This window comes from Eschrichtius robustus, chromosome 1 (assembly GCF_028021215.1).
Source record: "Eschrichtius robustus isolate mEscRob2 chromosome 1, mEscRob2.pri, whole genome shotgun sequence".
Lineage (NCBI taxonomy): Eukaryota > Metazoa > Chordata > Mammalia > Artiodactyla > Eschrichtiidae > Eschrichtius > Eschrichtius robustus.
This window is the reverse complement of record NC_090824.1, coordinates 88,683,442-88,698,883: the sequence shown is the minus strand read 5'-3', so window position 1 is coordinate 88,698,883 and position 15,442 is coordinate 88,683,442. Positions and strand designations below refer to the sequence as shown.

The window sequence follows — 15,442 nt, the reverse complement described above, 5'->3', positions numbered from 1 at the left end:
AAGAGGTAAGTGACTGACCTTAACAAATTCTGTGAAAGATATGGCGCTGTCCCCATCCTGATCAGCCTCCTGGATGGTCCTGTCTGCGATGCTGCCCAGCTGCTCATCTGAGATATTCACTCCGACCATCATGCGTAGCACCTGCAGGACCAACAGCCAGGAATTACTGGAGACTTGGGGGTGAGGAGGGCTCTTTTACTAAAATTAAAGATAAGAGCCACCCCCACCCTCTTTTCCTTTGATGTCCTCAAATATAACAGCCAAAAAGCTGAAACCCTTATCTTCTCACCTAGGCCATTCTAGACAATGATGTGAACAGAACTCTCTGGCAAGGTCACTGAATAGGAAGGCAAAGCCTCACTTCAGGGAGAGTCCTTTGCATTTTGGTCCTCTCCATTCTTCCTGCCCGGAACGTAGATATGATGCTTAGTGGTACAGCAGCCATCCTGGGACCGTGAGGTGGAAGTCAAATGTGCTACGGATGCCAGAGCAAGAAGAAGCCTGGCTCCTGGACATCATTTAGGTACTGTACCAACCTGGACAATCTATCCTCAGGCTTCCTGTTGCATGAGGCAAACTAGTCCCTTATAGGTTTAAGTCAGTTTGGTAGGGCTTTCTGGAATCTCACTCGAATGCAGTCCTCTTTGAGGCAGTGCATTAGCCCAGCTATTCCTAAAGTATGGTCAAGAAACATAAAGATCCTTGAAGAGTTAAATACTAAATCCCCCCTTTTAGAAAAATGACAAGCACATTTAAAGGGTTGCGAGAACTGTGGAAAAAAAGAGAATTAAACACTGTTTCTCCAAATTTGTTCTCAGACGTAACAAAGAGATTGCCTGCTCCCCACTTACTCTGCTAACATCTTTAGGGTGTGAATATACATTGAAAACTGCTACCTTAAGCAAAACAAGCAACTCTAATGACATGGCTCTTAGACAATATGAAATGGGGAACAGGGTGCTTTTATGATGCCTTGCGTTGCCCTAGTCAACCACCTCTGTCTTCAACAGGTTAAGAGCTGAGCTTTACCCCAGGAAAGCAAGGCCTTCTAGCCCAGCTGTTCACAGGACTCCCTTTCCCCTATTCCTTTACATCCTTCCCCACTCTCTTGAAATAGATTTTTCAAAGTATATTACAGGATTTTCTGAAAAGAAAAAAAGAGCTGAAATATTGATTTGTATCAAGATTGTTCCCCCCACCCCCGACCCACAAATCAATTCTTGAAAATCAGAAGTTGTACATTTGGGTAGAAATGTATACAAATTGAAGGATAAATAAAAAGTGGCAATGCTAACAAAAATATTAAACAGCCAAGTCATTTGCCATCTTCCCTGACTGTGTGTGGCCAACTAGACGAATCCATCCTCAAACAGCAGCTTCTTCAGGTCCCAGTCTAATTATTCTCTGAAGTGTTTTATTTTTAGAATTATAGAACTGAATTGTGCGTGTGTGCTGTGTGTATACAGTGGGGTGGAGACAGGAGTGGTGGTGTCTTAAAAATCACTCATCCAGTCTGTCAATGAGGACATAAAGGTCCAAAAGTGCCTGGACACAGGTCCCAACAGCCAGTGGCCTGAGCCCCCTGCCCAGGCCTCCACACCCTGCCAACGCTCTTTCCACCTCTCCATGGTGTCACTTTTGGTTCCAGTCAGAAGTTTATTAGCAAATGGAACTTTTATTATTACTATTTTTTTAATGTGTGGTGAGGTTTTTTTTGTATATACCCTTTATCAGTTTAAGAAAGCTCCCGTCTCTATTTTTCTAAGACTTTTTAAAAAAATCATGAATCGGTGGGGGTGATAAATTGGGAGATTGGGATTGACATATACACACTACTATATATAAAATAGATAACTAATAAGGACCTACTGTATAGCACAGGGAACTCTAGTCAGTACTCCATAATGACCTATACGGGAAAAGAGTCTAAAAAAGAGTGGGCCTATGTGTATGTATAACTGATTCACTTTGCTGTACAGCAGAAACTAACACAACATTGCAAATCAACTGTACTCCAATAAAAATTTAAAAATTAAAAAAAAAAAGTCAACATTGCTACCTTAAAAAAATCATGAATGGATGATGAATTTTATTAAAATTCTATGGAAAAGATCATTCAACTTTTCTTCTTTAATCTGTTAACGTGGAGAAATACTGTTGATTGGTTTTCTAATTTGAATTCTTTGAATTCCTGGTATAAAGCCACCTTGGCTATAATATTGCATCCTTTTTATATATTGCTGGATTCAACGTATTGATATTTTGTTTTGGATTTTTACATCTATGTGAGTGAAAGAGACTGAGCTGTAATTTTCTTACTACAGTCCTTACAAGGTTTTCATGTCCAAGTTATGCTAGCCTCATAAAATGAGTATAGCAACTATCTTTATTGAAGTATAATTGATATACAGTAAAATGTACACATTTAAAATGTACAATCTGGTAAGTTCTGACATAGGTTCACACTTGTAAAACCATCACCCCAATCAAGATAATAAACATATCCACCACCCCCAAAAGTTCAACCAGAAATTTTATTTTCTTATCTTATCCTGTCTTATCTTATCTTATGCTGTGCCTTGCAGCGTGTGGGAGGGATCTTAGTTCCCCGACCAGGGATTGAACCCAGGCCCTCAGCAATGACAGCTTGGAGTCCTAACCACTGGACCGCCAGGGAATTCCCCAACCAAAACTTTTTATAAAAATCATAATAGGGAAATATGACCACTCAGCCTTTCCTTATGACAAACTTAGCACAAACTTTTTTTTTTGCTGCACAGAGCAGCATGCGGGATCTTAGTTCCCTGACCAGGGATGGAACCTGAGCCCCCTACAGTGGAAGCGCAGAATCTTAACCACTGGACCGCCAGGGAAGTCCCAAGAACAAACTTTTTAATATCCACTGAATAATTAAGAACTACATATTACCAAATGTTTTAGAAATGGCAGTGTCTAGAAAAGTAAACTTTGGTAAAATGTTCAAATCCTCTTCTTGGTAGGATAAAATTAGTTCTCTGACACCTCAACAATCCTTGAGCACATTTGTCCTAAAGTCATTTCAGGCCTGAGGAACACTCTAGTCACTGACTGGCACTCTGGCCATATGATCTCCTCCTCACTCCCTGCCGCAGGCTTTTTTATCCTAATAATAGAAAACAAATCAACCTTCCACTCCAAAAAATATCTTTCTGGCAGCTAGATTTGGGCCAGAGGATAAAAACATGCAACTACAGAGCGATTGCCTCTATTTTTTTCTCTTCAGAACTCAGAAGCCCAGATGTAGCAATTTTAAATAAATTAAATTCTTCTTACTGAAGAAAGATGTCCCCGGGGCTTCCCTGGTGGCGCAGTGGTTAAGAATCCGCCTGCCAATGCAGGGGACACGGGTTCCAGCCCTGGTCTGGGAAGATCCCACATGCCGCGGAGCAGCTGAGCCCGTGCGCCACAGCTACTGAAGCCCGCGCACCTAGAGAAGCCACCGCAGTGAGGAGCCCGCGCACCACAACGAAGAGTAGCCCCCGCTCGCTGCAACTAGAGAAAGCCCGCGCACAGCAACAAAGGCCCAACACAGTCAAAAATAAATAAATAAATTTATAAAAAAAAATAAAAAGAAAAAGAAAGATGTTCCCAATTCAAAACCAAAGGACACTATCATTGACCTGCAGACTGTTTTGGTTTTTACTCAGACACAGAAATGTAGGAGTACCCTGGGTTGGTCCTTAACCTCAACTTAGAAGACTTCTCAAGGCAACGAGTTCAGACTTACTTCAGGGTGAGTAGAAACCACTTTACTTTTTAGTTTTATCTTGAAATAGAGAAATCTCCCCATGGAAATTCCTGAATGTGTTAGCCCCCTAAGGTCCTCAAGATTCATAAATATTTTTTTAAATACCTTTAATTAATTAATTAGTTAACTTATTTATTTATTTATTTATTTCCACACCACGCAGCATGCAGGATCTTAGTTCCCTGACGAGGGATTGAACCTGTGTCCCTGCAGTGGAAGTGTGGATTCATTCATTCATTCATTCATTTATTTATTGCTGGCTGTGTTGGGTCTTCGTTTCTGTGCGAGGGCTTTCTCTAGTTGCGGCAAGTGGGGGCCACTCTTCATCGCGGTGCGCGGGCCTCTCACTATCGCGGCCTCTCTTGTTGCGGAGCACAGGCTCCAGACGCGCAGGCTCAGCAACTGTGGCTCACGGGCCTAGTTGCTCCGCGGCATGTGGGATCTTCCCAGACCAGGGCTCGAACCCGTGTCCCCTGCATTGGCAGGCAGATTCTCAACCACTGTGCCACCAGGGAAGCCCTGGAAGTGTGGATTCTTAACCACTGGACCGCCAGAAGTCCCTAAAGAGTCATAAATATTAAAAAAAGAAAAGAAAAAAGGAGAATTTTCTCCCCACCTAAACTTGTATTTAGGGAAGGGGGAGCGGGGAGAAAGAGAACGGCAATGCTAATAGGATGAAATGCCAGTCACTGCTATTAGAACAGGGAATTATCTACGGGGAGCAACAAAGGCGAGTGAGTAGTGGCTCAACTACATTGTCCCAGCAGCAGTTCCTTGACTCTTACATCAGGCCTAAGGACATACGAAACAGTAGCATTTACCTTCGTGTCATCAGAATTACCAATAAGCTGACAATAAATGAACTATCTGACCTAAACCATCTCACATAGTTTAGTGCCAGTCTGCACTTAGTTAGCTTTTAAATAGTGGAGACATCTGTGAGAACTCAAGGAGCCATTTCAAGTTTCCCCAGGTCATCCGCTCTGCTTTATATCTAGGACAGGACTCTGCATACAGCAGGTGTTAAATAAGGAAATAAATAAGGAAATAAGCAGGTGTTACTCAAGGAAAGAACAATTCCTGCCCACAAGAATAAGTTATCCGTGTGCATGGGAGCTCTCCCACATACCTGTAACAGCTCATCACGGGAGATCTTGTCATCTTTATCCAAGTCATACAGTCGAAAAGCAACTGGTAGGAAAAAAACAAGAATTTAGTGGAAATTCAATAGTGTTTTGCCCCTTCTCAAGGAACTAAATATATAAAGGACACCTGACAGAAAACTGACAATGAATTAATAGTTTTTCCAAGAGCAACTGCAATTACCTGTAGAGCTTTTAAAGACATTGTAACATTTAAGAAACTGGGATGCATCTCATAATTGATGGCATCTTAGCTTGGATGAAGTATGGCCCTTCATTCACAAATCAAAAACTTAATAAGTCTAATGTCCTTTTTCTTAACTTAGAATGTTTAAAAAAAAAAAATCCAAAACCCATAAGTGGCTCTGTCACTTAGGCCATCTCACACATTCCAAGTCTACCGTGCACCGCACTCAGGGGGAGCCAACAATAGGAGCCACAGAGGCAACCAAACAGCTGACTACACAAAGTATTACTCTGGAAAAATGACCACTTCGGCAAATTCATGTCAAATTTCAAATAATCCTCAACTACTTGGGAATCCTGAAGGTAAAGAACTTCAGTGTCAAATAGAAATGCCAAGAATTTGATGGTGTCCTGGCTTTCTCATGCTTCTCTCCCTCTTTAACAATAGATAAGTCTTTTAGAAACTAGGATATCTGACAGAGAGAATTCAGAAGAGCAAAAATCATTCAGAGAGTGCCATTTTCCTGAAGGGCCACCAAGTGAAAAGTGTGGTAACACTGGATGATTTTATAGGCACTGTGACAAATCACACTGAGGAAGTGACTACCTTATAATTATAGCTGAATATACTATAGTTTTGAGGCTTTGAATCACTTCAAGTACGCCACTAAGATTTTTGGTTTTCAGTAGGTACTGCCAATATTAAAAGGCCCAAATCCAGCTTTAGAGTTATTCAGATATACAGATTTAGATCTGGTCCTTGGAACCCACAGCCTAGTAGAGGAAAGCAACACACACTATGCACTTTAATACAGTCCAAGTGCTATCATACATATGAAATACCAGGGAACAAAGCATATAGCAGATGTGCCTTTCTGGTTCAAGTAACATTTGAACAAGGTCTTGAAAGACAAACAGAAATCTGATGAAGGGTGGCATTCCAGGCAGAGCTAATACTAGGTACAAGGGCAAGAGAACATGGATGAATATCTAAAAGTTTAAACATCACTCCTTGCCTCCACCGAAAGAAAAAAAAAGGGGGGTGGGGGGGCGTGCTGAGTCCACTAAAAGTCTAAGTAAAACTTTTAGAAAAATCGAATTTACTTTTTGTAAGGCACAATATTAAAATTCTGGAAGGGGGAGTAACTAGGAGAGACTTGCTCTGATGTTTGTCTGTTTTCTTTAATTTGGTTAGTTGAGTAACTAACTTCATCAAATTTGAGACTTTATATGCTTAGGAGGTTTGGATTCCAAGGGGAAGGAGACAAGGATCATAAGTGTTCCTAAAGGAATGTGTGTTTAATATATTCCCAATTTGAAAAAGAATAGGTATATGTATATGTATAACTGAATCACTTTGCTGTACACCTGTACACTAACACAACATTGTAAATCAGCTATAGTCCAATATAAAATAAAAACAGATGAATGGAAAAATATATATATATATTCCCCAAATTAAACACACATACACACACTCTTCTGCATATGCTGTCATCTTTCTAAAATACCATAAAATGTGTTATTTACTAAAGATTTTGCGATGGAAATCTGTTTGCTATGTAACCCGTAAACATCTGTTTCTGAATTTCTTAATTGGGGGGTAACTGTAATGAACACTTACATCCCTTTCTGCCAAAGTATTTACAGAAAGCTGAAAAGCTAATTTTTGAAACCTAACTGCCATGGACTGAATGTTTGTGTCTCCCCCAGAATTCCTATGTTGGAACCATAACTTATCCACAATGTGCTATTAGGAGGTGGAATCTTTGGGAAGTAATTAGGGTTATTAGATTAGGTCATGAGGGCGGGGCCCTCATGATAGGATTAATGCCCTTATAAAAAGAGGAGACAGGAGATCTCTTTATCCTTCTCGCTTTCTGTTTCCACCTCCCTCCCCATGTGAGAATACAGCAAGAAGACTGTGAACCAGAAGGGGGGCCCCCACCAAGAACCCGACCATGTTGGCACCCTGATCTCAGAGTCCAGTCTCCGGAACTGTGGGAAATGTCTGCTTAAGTCACCCAGTCTATGGTATTCTGTTATAGCAGCCTGAGCAGACTAAGACACCAGCAGAGGGGTAACTAGAGCGATCACACGATAGGATCTTTTAGAAAAAACTACAGCAACAGTAGTTATTTCTTAACTGACTTGGATTCCTGTCACTCAGCTCTGGTCCTGAACCAGCAGAACCAGCATTTTCCCCGAGATAATGAATGGTCAGATGCCAAATGACTGAGCCATTCTGTTAGCTTCTCTCTCTTTCCTCTCCTCCTCTCCCTCTCCCCCCGTTCTTAATCCAGGAGACTTGGACTCTCCTGTCTCCAGAGCTGTCATCTCTCATCTCCAGTCCCAGGGCTTTAAATGCCATCTAATGTTGATAACTCCCAAATGTGCATCTCCAGCTTGGACCCCTCCTCTGAGCTCCTGATGTTGATGGCAGAGCAATACAGTACAGTGGTTAAGACTCTAACTCTAGTGAAGTAAGTCAGAAAGAGAAAAACAAATACTGTATGCTAACACATATATATGGAATCTAAGGAAAAAAAAAAAAAAAGGTCATGAAGAACCTAGGGGTAAGATGGGAATAAAGACACAGACCTACTAGAGAATGGACTTGAGGATATGGGGAGGGGGAAGGGTAAGCTAAGAGGAAGTGAGAGAGTGGCATGGACATATATACACTACCAAACGTAAAATAGATAGCTAGTGGGAAGCAGCCGCATAGCACAGGGAGATCAGCTCGGTGCTTTGTGACCACCTGGAGGGGTGGGATAGGGAAGGTGGGAGGGAGGGAGACGAAAGATGGAAGAGATATGGGAACATATGTATATGTATAACTGATGCACTTTGTTATAAAGCAGAAACTAACACACCATTGTAAAGCAATTATACTCCAATAAAGTTAAAAAAATAAATTAAAAAAAAAAAAAAAAAAAAAGACTCCAACTCTGCCGAGTCCTGCCTGACAGCTTACTAGCTATGTCTACGTGAGCAAGTTACTTAATCTCTCTGTGCCTCAGTTGCCCAAGAGGTGCAAAATGAGAGTAACAGAATCCACCTCATAGGGTTGTGAGGACTGAATGAGTTAGTACACAAAAGGCACTTTAAACAGTGCCTGGCACACAGGAAGAGCTCAATCAGTGTCATCTACCCGCCGTCACCTCTCTGCCCTCCTCTCCTACCACTCACTTCTTTCTTGATAATGCTTCTTTGTTCTCTGAACACCAAGCACTCATTTCTATCCAAGGACCTTTACACCAGTTGTCCCCTCTGCCGAGAGCGCTCTTCTGCTATTCTTGGCATGGTTGGCTCATTAGGTTTCAACTCCTCAGAGAGGCTTCCCTGACCACTCATTCTAAAGCCGTGACACCCTCCCCCATCACTTTCTCATCTTACCTTATTCATTTCCTTCACAGAACTTGCCACGATCATAAATCCTGTTTATTCACTTGTCTTTTTCCATGTAGTCTATCTCCCTTATTACATTGTAAGATCTCTGAAAGCAAAGACCTGATCTGATTTATGCACCATTGTATCCTGGGCCTAAAATAGTGCCTGGCATACAGCAGTTGCTCAAACATTTGCTTAATGAAAGACCAAATGAATGATCTCAGTCAAACCTTTACATTTTAATCACGGTTACTTCTTTAAAAAAAAACAAAAAAACACTATAGTAAAATAAACATAAAATTTAAGTGTACAGTTGAGTACTTTCACACTGTTGTGTAACCATCACCACCATCCATCTCCAGAACTTCTTCATCTTCCCCAGTTGAAATTTTGACCCATTAATAACTCCCCATTTCCCCCTGCCTCTAGGCCCTGGCAACTTTCTATGAATTTGACTACTCTAGGAACCTCATAGAGGAGGAATCAAATAATATTCACCCTTTTGTGTCTGGCTTATTGTTATTTAGCATAAGTAAAGTTTTCTATGTTGTAGCATGTGACAGAATTTCCTTTTTTAAGGCCGAATAATATTTCACTGTATGTATATACCACATTTTGTGTATCCATTCATGTTGACGGACACTTGGGTTGCTCCCACCTTTTGGCTGTTGTGAAGAATGCTGCTCAGTTTCTTCTTGGCTATTCTCCCTAACTCCACTTCAACAATATTCCTCATCGTCCAGATAAAATATCTTCATGCAGACTCATTTCCCACATTATTCATTATGTGTTATAAAAAACTTAAACTATTTAAGAGGACAATTAGAACATCAAAAAGGAAGCTTACCATGCCCTGGAGCATTCTAAGATGGGTTGTACTTTCCACATCAGACTTTATAACCTCACTGACCTGAAGAGGAGAACAATAAGGGAACCATTCCTGGGAGACAAACAGAGCAGTAGTACTATGTGTGCTTGGGCCTGTGCCTACAGAGGTACAGTTCAGCCTTGCTGATTGTCCTTGACATTCTTCCACTGCGGCATAAAAAAGAAATAGGACAAAGCATGCTCTCAGAGTCCCCAAAGAGACTATTCTCTGAGGAAGATGGACTATAAACAAATTTGCCTTAGTGGCAAATGTGTTGCTAGGTGTACAATGTTCAGTTGCTCTCAGTCTACAACAAGAAGCGCCATCTTGCTGCTTCCACAGCTCTGTGGGAAATTCAGAGAAAACCAAAATACAGACAGAGAAGAAGACATCCAGGACTCCTCTGTAGCTCTGGTTTCACTGGTCTACTTACATGAATGTGATCCTAACATATAGGATGCAACAGAATTCTAATTCACGTTCAGCTTCCTATAAAAGTTGATCTGAAAGCCAAGACTAAAGTAACGGTAAAAACCATGCATAACTTGCACAGCACTTACTATTCTATCTCACCCTAAAGTCTGCCATTTCGGTGGCATTCAGGCCTTCTTCCTTCCTAAAAGAAGCTCATCCATGGCTTCAGGGGGCATTCTGTCTCTCTGTCTCTGTCTTTCTTTCCCCACTGTCAGATATGAATAGGGAAGCACATAGCCCAGCTGCCACTGAAAGCCACCATGTGACCACGAGGAGCCATGCCTTTGGATGAAACAGACCCGAAGGATGGCAGAGCACAGCACTAGGAAAAACCTGGGTCCTTGACAACACAATCAACCCTGATGCTTGCCCCACCTCACTCGTAAAGTGAGATAATACATCTCCTTACTGTTGAAGTCAGCTGAGTCCGCTGAAGGCATCCTGATACACTAAGTAACTACCAAATCCCCTAATGCTACCTGGAATATTTTCTTTAGGATCAATGTGAATTAATGAATTTGCTTATCCATTCACTCATTGATGAACACTTGGGTTACTTTCTTGTTTTAGCTATTGTGAATGATGCCACCACGAACGTGGGTGTACAAATATCTCCTCAAGACTTTGCACATACCCTTCACCCCAGCCTCTCCTGATGGTAGCATCTTGCATAACTATAATACACCATCAAAACCAGGAAACTGACAGTGGTGCAATCCACAGAGTTTATTTGGATTTCACCATGTGTGTATGTGCATGTGTGTGTAGTTCTATGCAATTTTATCACCTATGTAGTTTCATGTAACCACCACCACATTCAAGATACAGAGCTGCTCCATAGCCACAGGGCTCCAATGTCACATCCTGTTATTTAGCATATAATAAAGAAACACCTTTATTACTGTATCACAAAGTTGTTTTACCATTTTGTTAATTGTATTTCAATATAATTGGTTTCCTTTATAATCCTATGTATTTCATTTTATGCATTCACAAACATTCCGAGATGGGGTCGACAGGATTCGCCAGACTGCCAAGGGAATTCGTGACTTGAAAAAAGTAGAGCCCAGGCTGTAGAGGGAATTCAGGTAACAGGTCTGTGTTACCCCTGATAACCTTTAAAGCCTCCTCTAATCCTGGATTAGAAAGGCAAGCAGAATATTGTTTTTCTTTTTGTTTTTTTAATAAATTTATTTATTTTATTTTTGGCTGCCTTGGATCTTCGTTGCTGCGCACAGGCTTTCTGTAGTTGTGGCGAGCAGGGGCTACTCTTCGTTGCAGTGTGCGGGCTCTAGGCGCGCGGGCTCAGTAGTCGTGGCGCATGGGCTTAGTTGCTCTGCGGCATGTGGGATCTTCCCGGACCAGGGCTCAAACCTGTGTCCTCTGCATTAGCAGGTGGATTCTTAACCACTGTGCCACCAGGGAAGTCCCTAGCACAGAATGTTTCTTAACTGTCTTCTTAACCAACTCACTGGATTCACAGATGCTCCCCCTCCCCTCTGCAAATCGGTCCAGCTGATATGGCAGCACACTGCATAGTTGTAGCCAATGGGCGACTCTGGAGTGTCTACTCCACCCGCTGAGCTGGATGCTTACCGAGAGTCAGGTGTGTCAACTGTCCTAGAACTGTGCTATTTGTGCTTTTCTTAAAACTATGTAATTTTATAAGAACTGAAACGTGTGAAAAGAAAGTTATTTTTTAAATGAATATTAGATTGACTGCTTTTGAAAGACTCAATATTAAGGCACTGAAGAAAAAAAAACCCACCAAACTGTTGCTAAAGTATGTGTGGCAGGACAACTGCAAAAGATCAAGGAAAAAATGTAAACAGCAGGATGATTCTATTCTCAGAATGCTTTATAAGTACCTTTAAGTTCTCTTTCCACTGAAAAGAAACTGCAACCAGAAACCTTAGACTATACATTATAGATGTGTTCTACACGAAAACGTCACACACCTCCCATCAGCAGAACTTTACCAAACCAAAACAAAACAAAACAACTCTTGGTCCTACTACATCTAAAGACTGGCCAGTGAATGTGTTTTTAAATAATTTAAGGTAAATTAAAATGTTAAACCATGTATCCTTTTCTATGATTCTATGCTTTAGCTGACTTTTTCAATTACTGATCAACTCCTGGTCTGACAACATTTTAAATAAGAAAATTTCTACTATACGAATGCCAGCATCAGGCAAACATGTAATAAATATATACTAAAACTCATAAAACATTAAGACACAAGGCTTTGTCTCAAACAGTATTTAGTCTTGAAAGAAGAAAGTGATATTCACTAATAAACATAAAGTATCCAATAAATTTGAGAACAATTCATTAGAATTCTATTCTCTTTTATATTTAGTTTTCTTTGTACTTAAGTTTTCCACTCTTCATTAAGGTATATGATATTGTGGTAAAGAAAAGCAGTGTTTTATTATTTTGGTTCAAAAATCTTCCCTGTCTTATACAACAAAACTTATTTCAGTACTTCTCAAACTCTTTACCTGAAATACTAACAGAGGAGTGAACTCACACTCCTATAAGCAAGGGAGATCTGGAGATATGGCCCAAGCGCTACAAATTAAAAGTTTAAGTTTCATGTACTATCTTTCAAATGTATGTAAATTTGGCATTATATTCTATAGTTTATCTATATTTGTTTCAACATTAAAAAGCCTTTTAATTTTTCTTTAAATCGTTCAGTAAAAACTTGATGGGCCCCATTTATTCTGTGGCTTCATAGACTTCACTGTGCACCCAAGCAAGAGAAGCTCGGGCTCAATCAATTCAATACAACTTTTTTTTTTTTGGCTGCGCCACGCGGAATACAGAATCTTAGTTCCCCGACCAGGGATCGAACCCATGCCCCCTGCAGTGGAAACGCGGAGTCTTAACCACTGGACCACCAGGGAAGTCCCCAGTTCAATACAATTTGTTTCAACTTGTGTTGAATGAAAAGAGAAATTTAATTTTAACTTCTTGGAGAAGTATTATAAGGGATTAAGCAATATCTAACAGGAATCAACAAAGGGCAGAGGGAAATCTAACAAGTATCCAAGGAAAGGCGGCAAGAGGCATGGGGACAAAAATTAAGTCTTGCACTAACTTAGCTGTCCACCCCTACTTAAGTCACATCCCAGTATCTATCAAATTCCAAGGTGGGATGGGTCTTTCTCACTGTTGTCACTCTAGCACTTATCACAGTGCCTGGCACACAGGATATATTAGCAGCTAACTCTTATTGCCAGACACTGTTTGAAGTACTTGACATATATTAAGTCATTAAATCTTCACAACCTTCCTGTTTGAAACCCCTTAATATCTCATTTTACAGAAAAGGAAACTGAGGCCCAAAGATTTTAAGTAACTTGCCCAAAGACACAGGGCCAAAAAGTGGCAGAGCCGGGATTCAAATCCAGCCAGTTGGGACTTCCCTGGTGGTGCAGTGGTTAAGAATCCACCTGCCAATGCAGGGGACATGGGTTCGATCCCTGGTCCAGGAAGATCCCACACGCTGTGGAGCAACTAAGCCCGTGCGTCACAGCTACTGAGCCTGCGCACCTAGAGCCCGTGCTCCACAACAAGAGAAGCCACCGCAACGAGAAGCCCGTGCACTGCAATGAAGAGTAGCCCCTGCTCGCTGCAGCTAGAGAAAGCCCGTGCATGGCAATGAAGACCCAACGCAGCCAAAAATAAATAGATAAATTAATTAATTAAATCAAATCCAGCCAGTTTAGCTCCAGGGTCTGAGCTCTTAACCACTATGTTTGAATAAATGCTTGTTCAGTGAATGAATGAGTAAAGAAATGATTTGTGAGAAATGAAAAGCAAATATTTTAAGCCAGAAGACTTTATCTCCTTACAGTGCAGTTTGTTGCTTCGGCTGTTGAGTGGTTCTGGTCCATTCACATCTTTGCTCTTTTCATTATCCTCAATGGGTCGGAAATGAGCCAAGGTCCTCATGAATCCGCGGAAGTTTACCTGGTCCTCTCTGATCAGGAAAGATAACAAAAAGGACATCTTGTCAGTCAAGGCAAGGTGATTATTTCTTATGAATTCAATACATTAACAGGTTTAGCTAGAGTGGCCTGAAAGTCCATTTAATGAGGTCTCTTTCCATACGCATGGTACTTTAGGGCTCATAAAATATCTTCAGTTAAGTCTTGCCACAAGCTTGTGAGGTTTTATTCTTACTTTACAAATTATTAACCACACCTAGAGAGGTAACAGGACTTACCAGAGTCAGTTACCTATTGAATTTACTTCTCTTTTCCCGGAGAGGATTTTAAGTAGCAGCAGGGCTGTGCTATCAGACAAGCCAGAACTTGAACTAACTGGCTTCAGACTCTGCAGCAAACAGCAAGTTAAGTCATTGCAACCCAGTGTCTCCCTAACCACCTCTCATGTCTCCCCTGCAGTCACATGTACCTAGTGATATTTTAATGTTAAGGCATATTATGTAAAAGCTGCTTTTGAAATAAAGTTTATTTCGTTATAGAAGCAATAAATACATTTCTGGAAATTTGATAAAAAGAAAAGTAAAAAGAAAAATACCACTTCTAGTTCTACCAATCAATCACAATCATTGTTAATATATCTCCCAGTAATTTTTCTATGTTTTTTGGATAATTGTGAACATACTGCATAACTCTGTAGCTTGCTTTCTTTAAACTTTTAGGCGTGTCTACAATCAGTGTAAACACTTTGAAACGTTTTAACCATCTGCATAATGACTGTGTGGCTGTATCATGATTTTATTATTCCCTCATAATTGGATAGACATTTTCCTCATAATGTTTTGAAAGACCTCTTTGCGTATGAAGCGTTTTGGGTACTTAAGATTAGAGAAAAGCCTTTTATCACGCCACAGGCTAATCAGTAACCCTGTAAGAAAGAATTCTAAACCCTGAATGAATAAGGAATGCTTTTAATATTAAACAGGAATGTCCCATGTGACACAGTTACTTATCTAAGACAGTCATGGAAAGAACAGGTTGCCTGGTTCCTGTGGCTACCTAAACATACATCTGAGTCTTTGCCCCCATTGAACAGATGTGGTATGTCGGGTCTCCTAAGTGCCAGCAAACACAGAGATCAGAGACCTTCTAAAGGTAGAGTTCAAAGGCTAGCTTGTGAGCCGCTTGTACTCAAACGAATGACCTTTCAGTCTTTAAGGCAGCTAATGGAGCATTATCTCTAAACAAGGTGAGTAAGAGCTGAGGAATCAAGGAATGTGTAATAAGATTTGAGTCACATGCCAGAACAAACAGATAAATGAGTACATGTTATCACTGGCATGTCTCTGAGTAAAAGGGAACTAAATACCAATGTCCTACTTGCAAATCTCATTCTTTAAAAACAAATGGAACCCAAATACGACCAGAGAAAAACAAAAAACCCAGAAGCCAAATATCTGTATCTGATTAGAGCAAGAAGCAGAGGTGCAGCGTGCTAAGAGCCGAGAGCAGCGTAGCCCAGCGCCATGCTCAGCCTCCTCATGTGTACCTCAAGTACATCAGCACACGTTGTGCCCTGAGCCAAGAAAGAGATCAGTGAAAAGGATGACAGGCAACACTACAGTCACAACAAAGG

The 15,442-nt window shown here is 40.8% G+C and overlaps 1 protein-coding gene across 1 annotated transcript in view; it reads right to left on the bottom strand.

Moving 5' to 3' along the window:
* Positions 1-15,442, bottom strand: part of CHP1 (calcineurin like EF-hand protein 1) — a 37,997-nt gene that overhangs the window by 1,960 nt on the left and 20,595 nt on the right. Inside the window, exons 4-6 of the mRNA XM_068549609.1 lie at positions 13,714-13,841; positions 4,917-4,978; positions 19-141 (exon numbers count right to left, since the gene is read on the bottom strand). Coding sequence (XP_068405710.1) covers positions 19-141; positions 4,917-4,978; positions 13,714-13,841 — 313 coding nt within the window. The remainder of the gene's footprint in view (positions 1-18; positions 142-4,916; positions 4,979-13,713; positions 13,842-15,442) is intronic.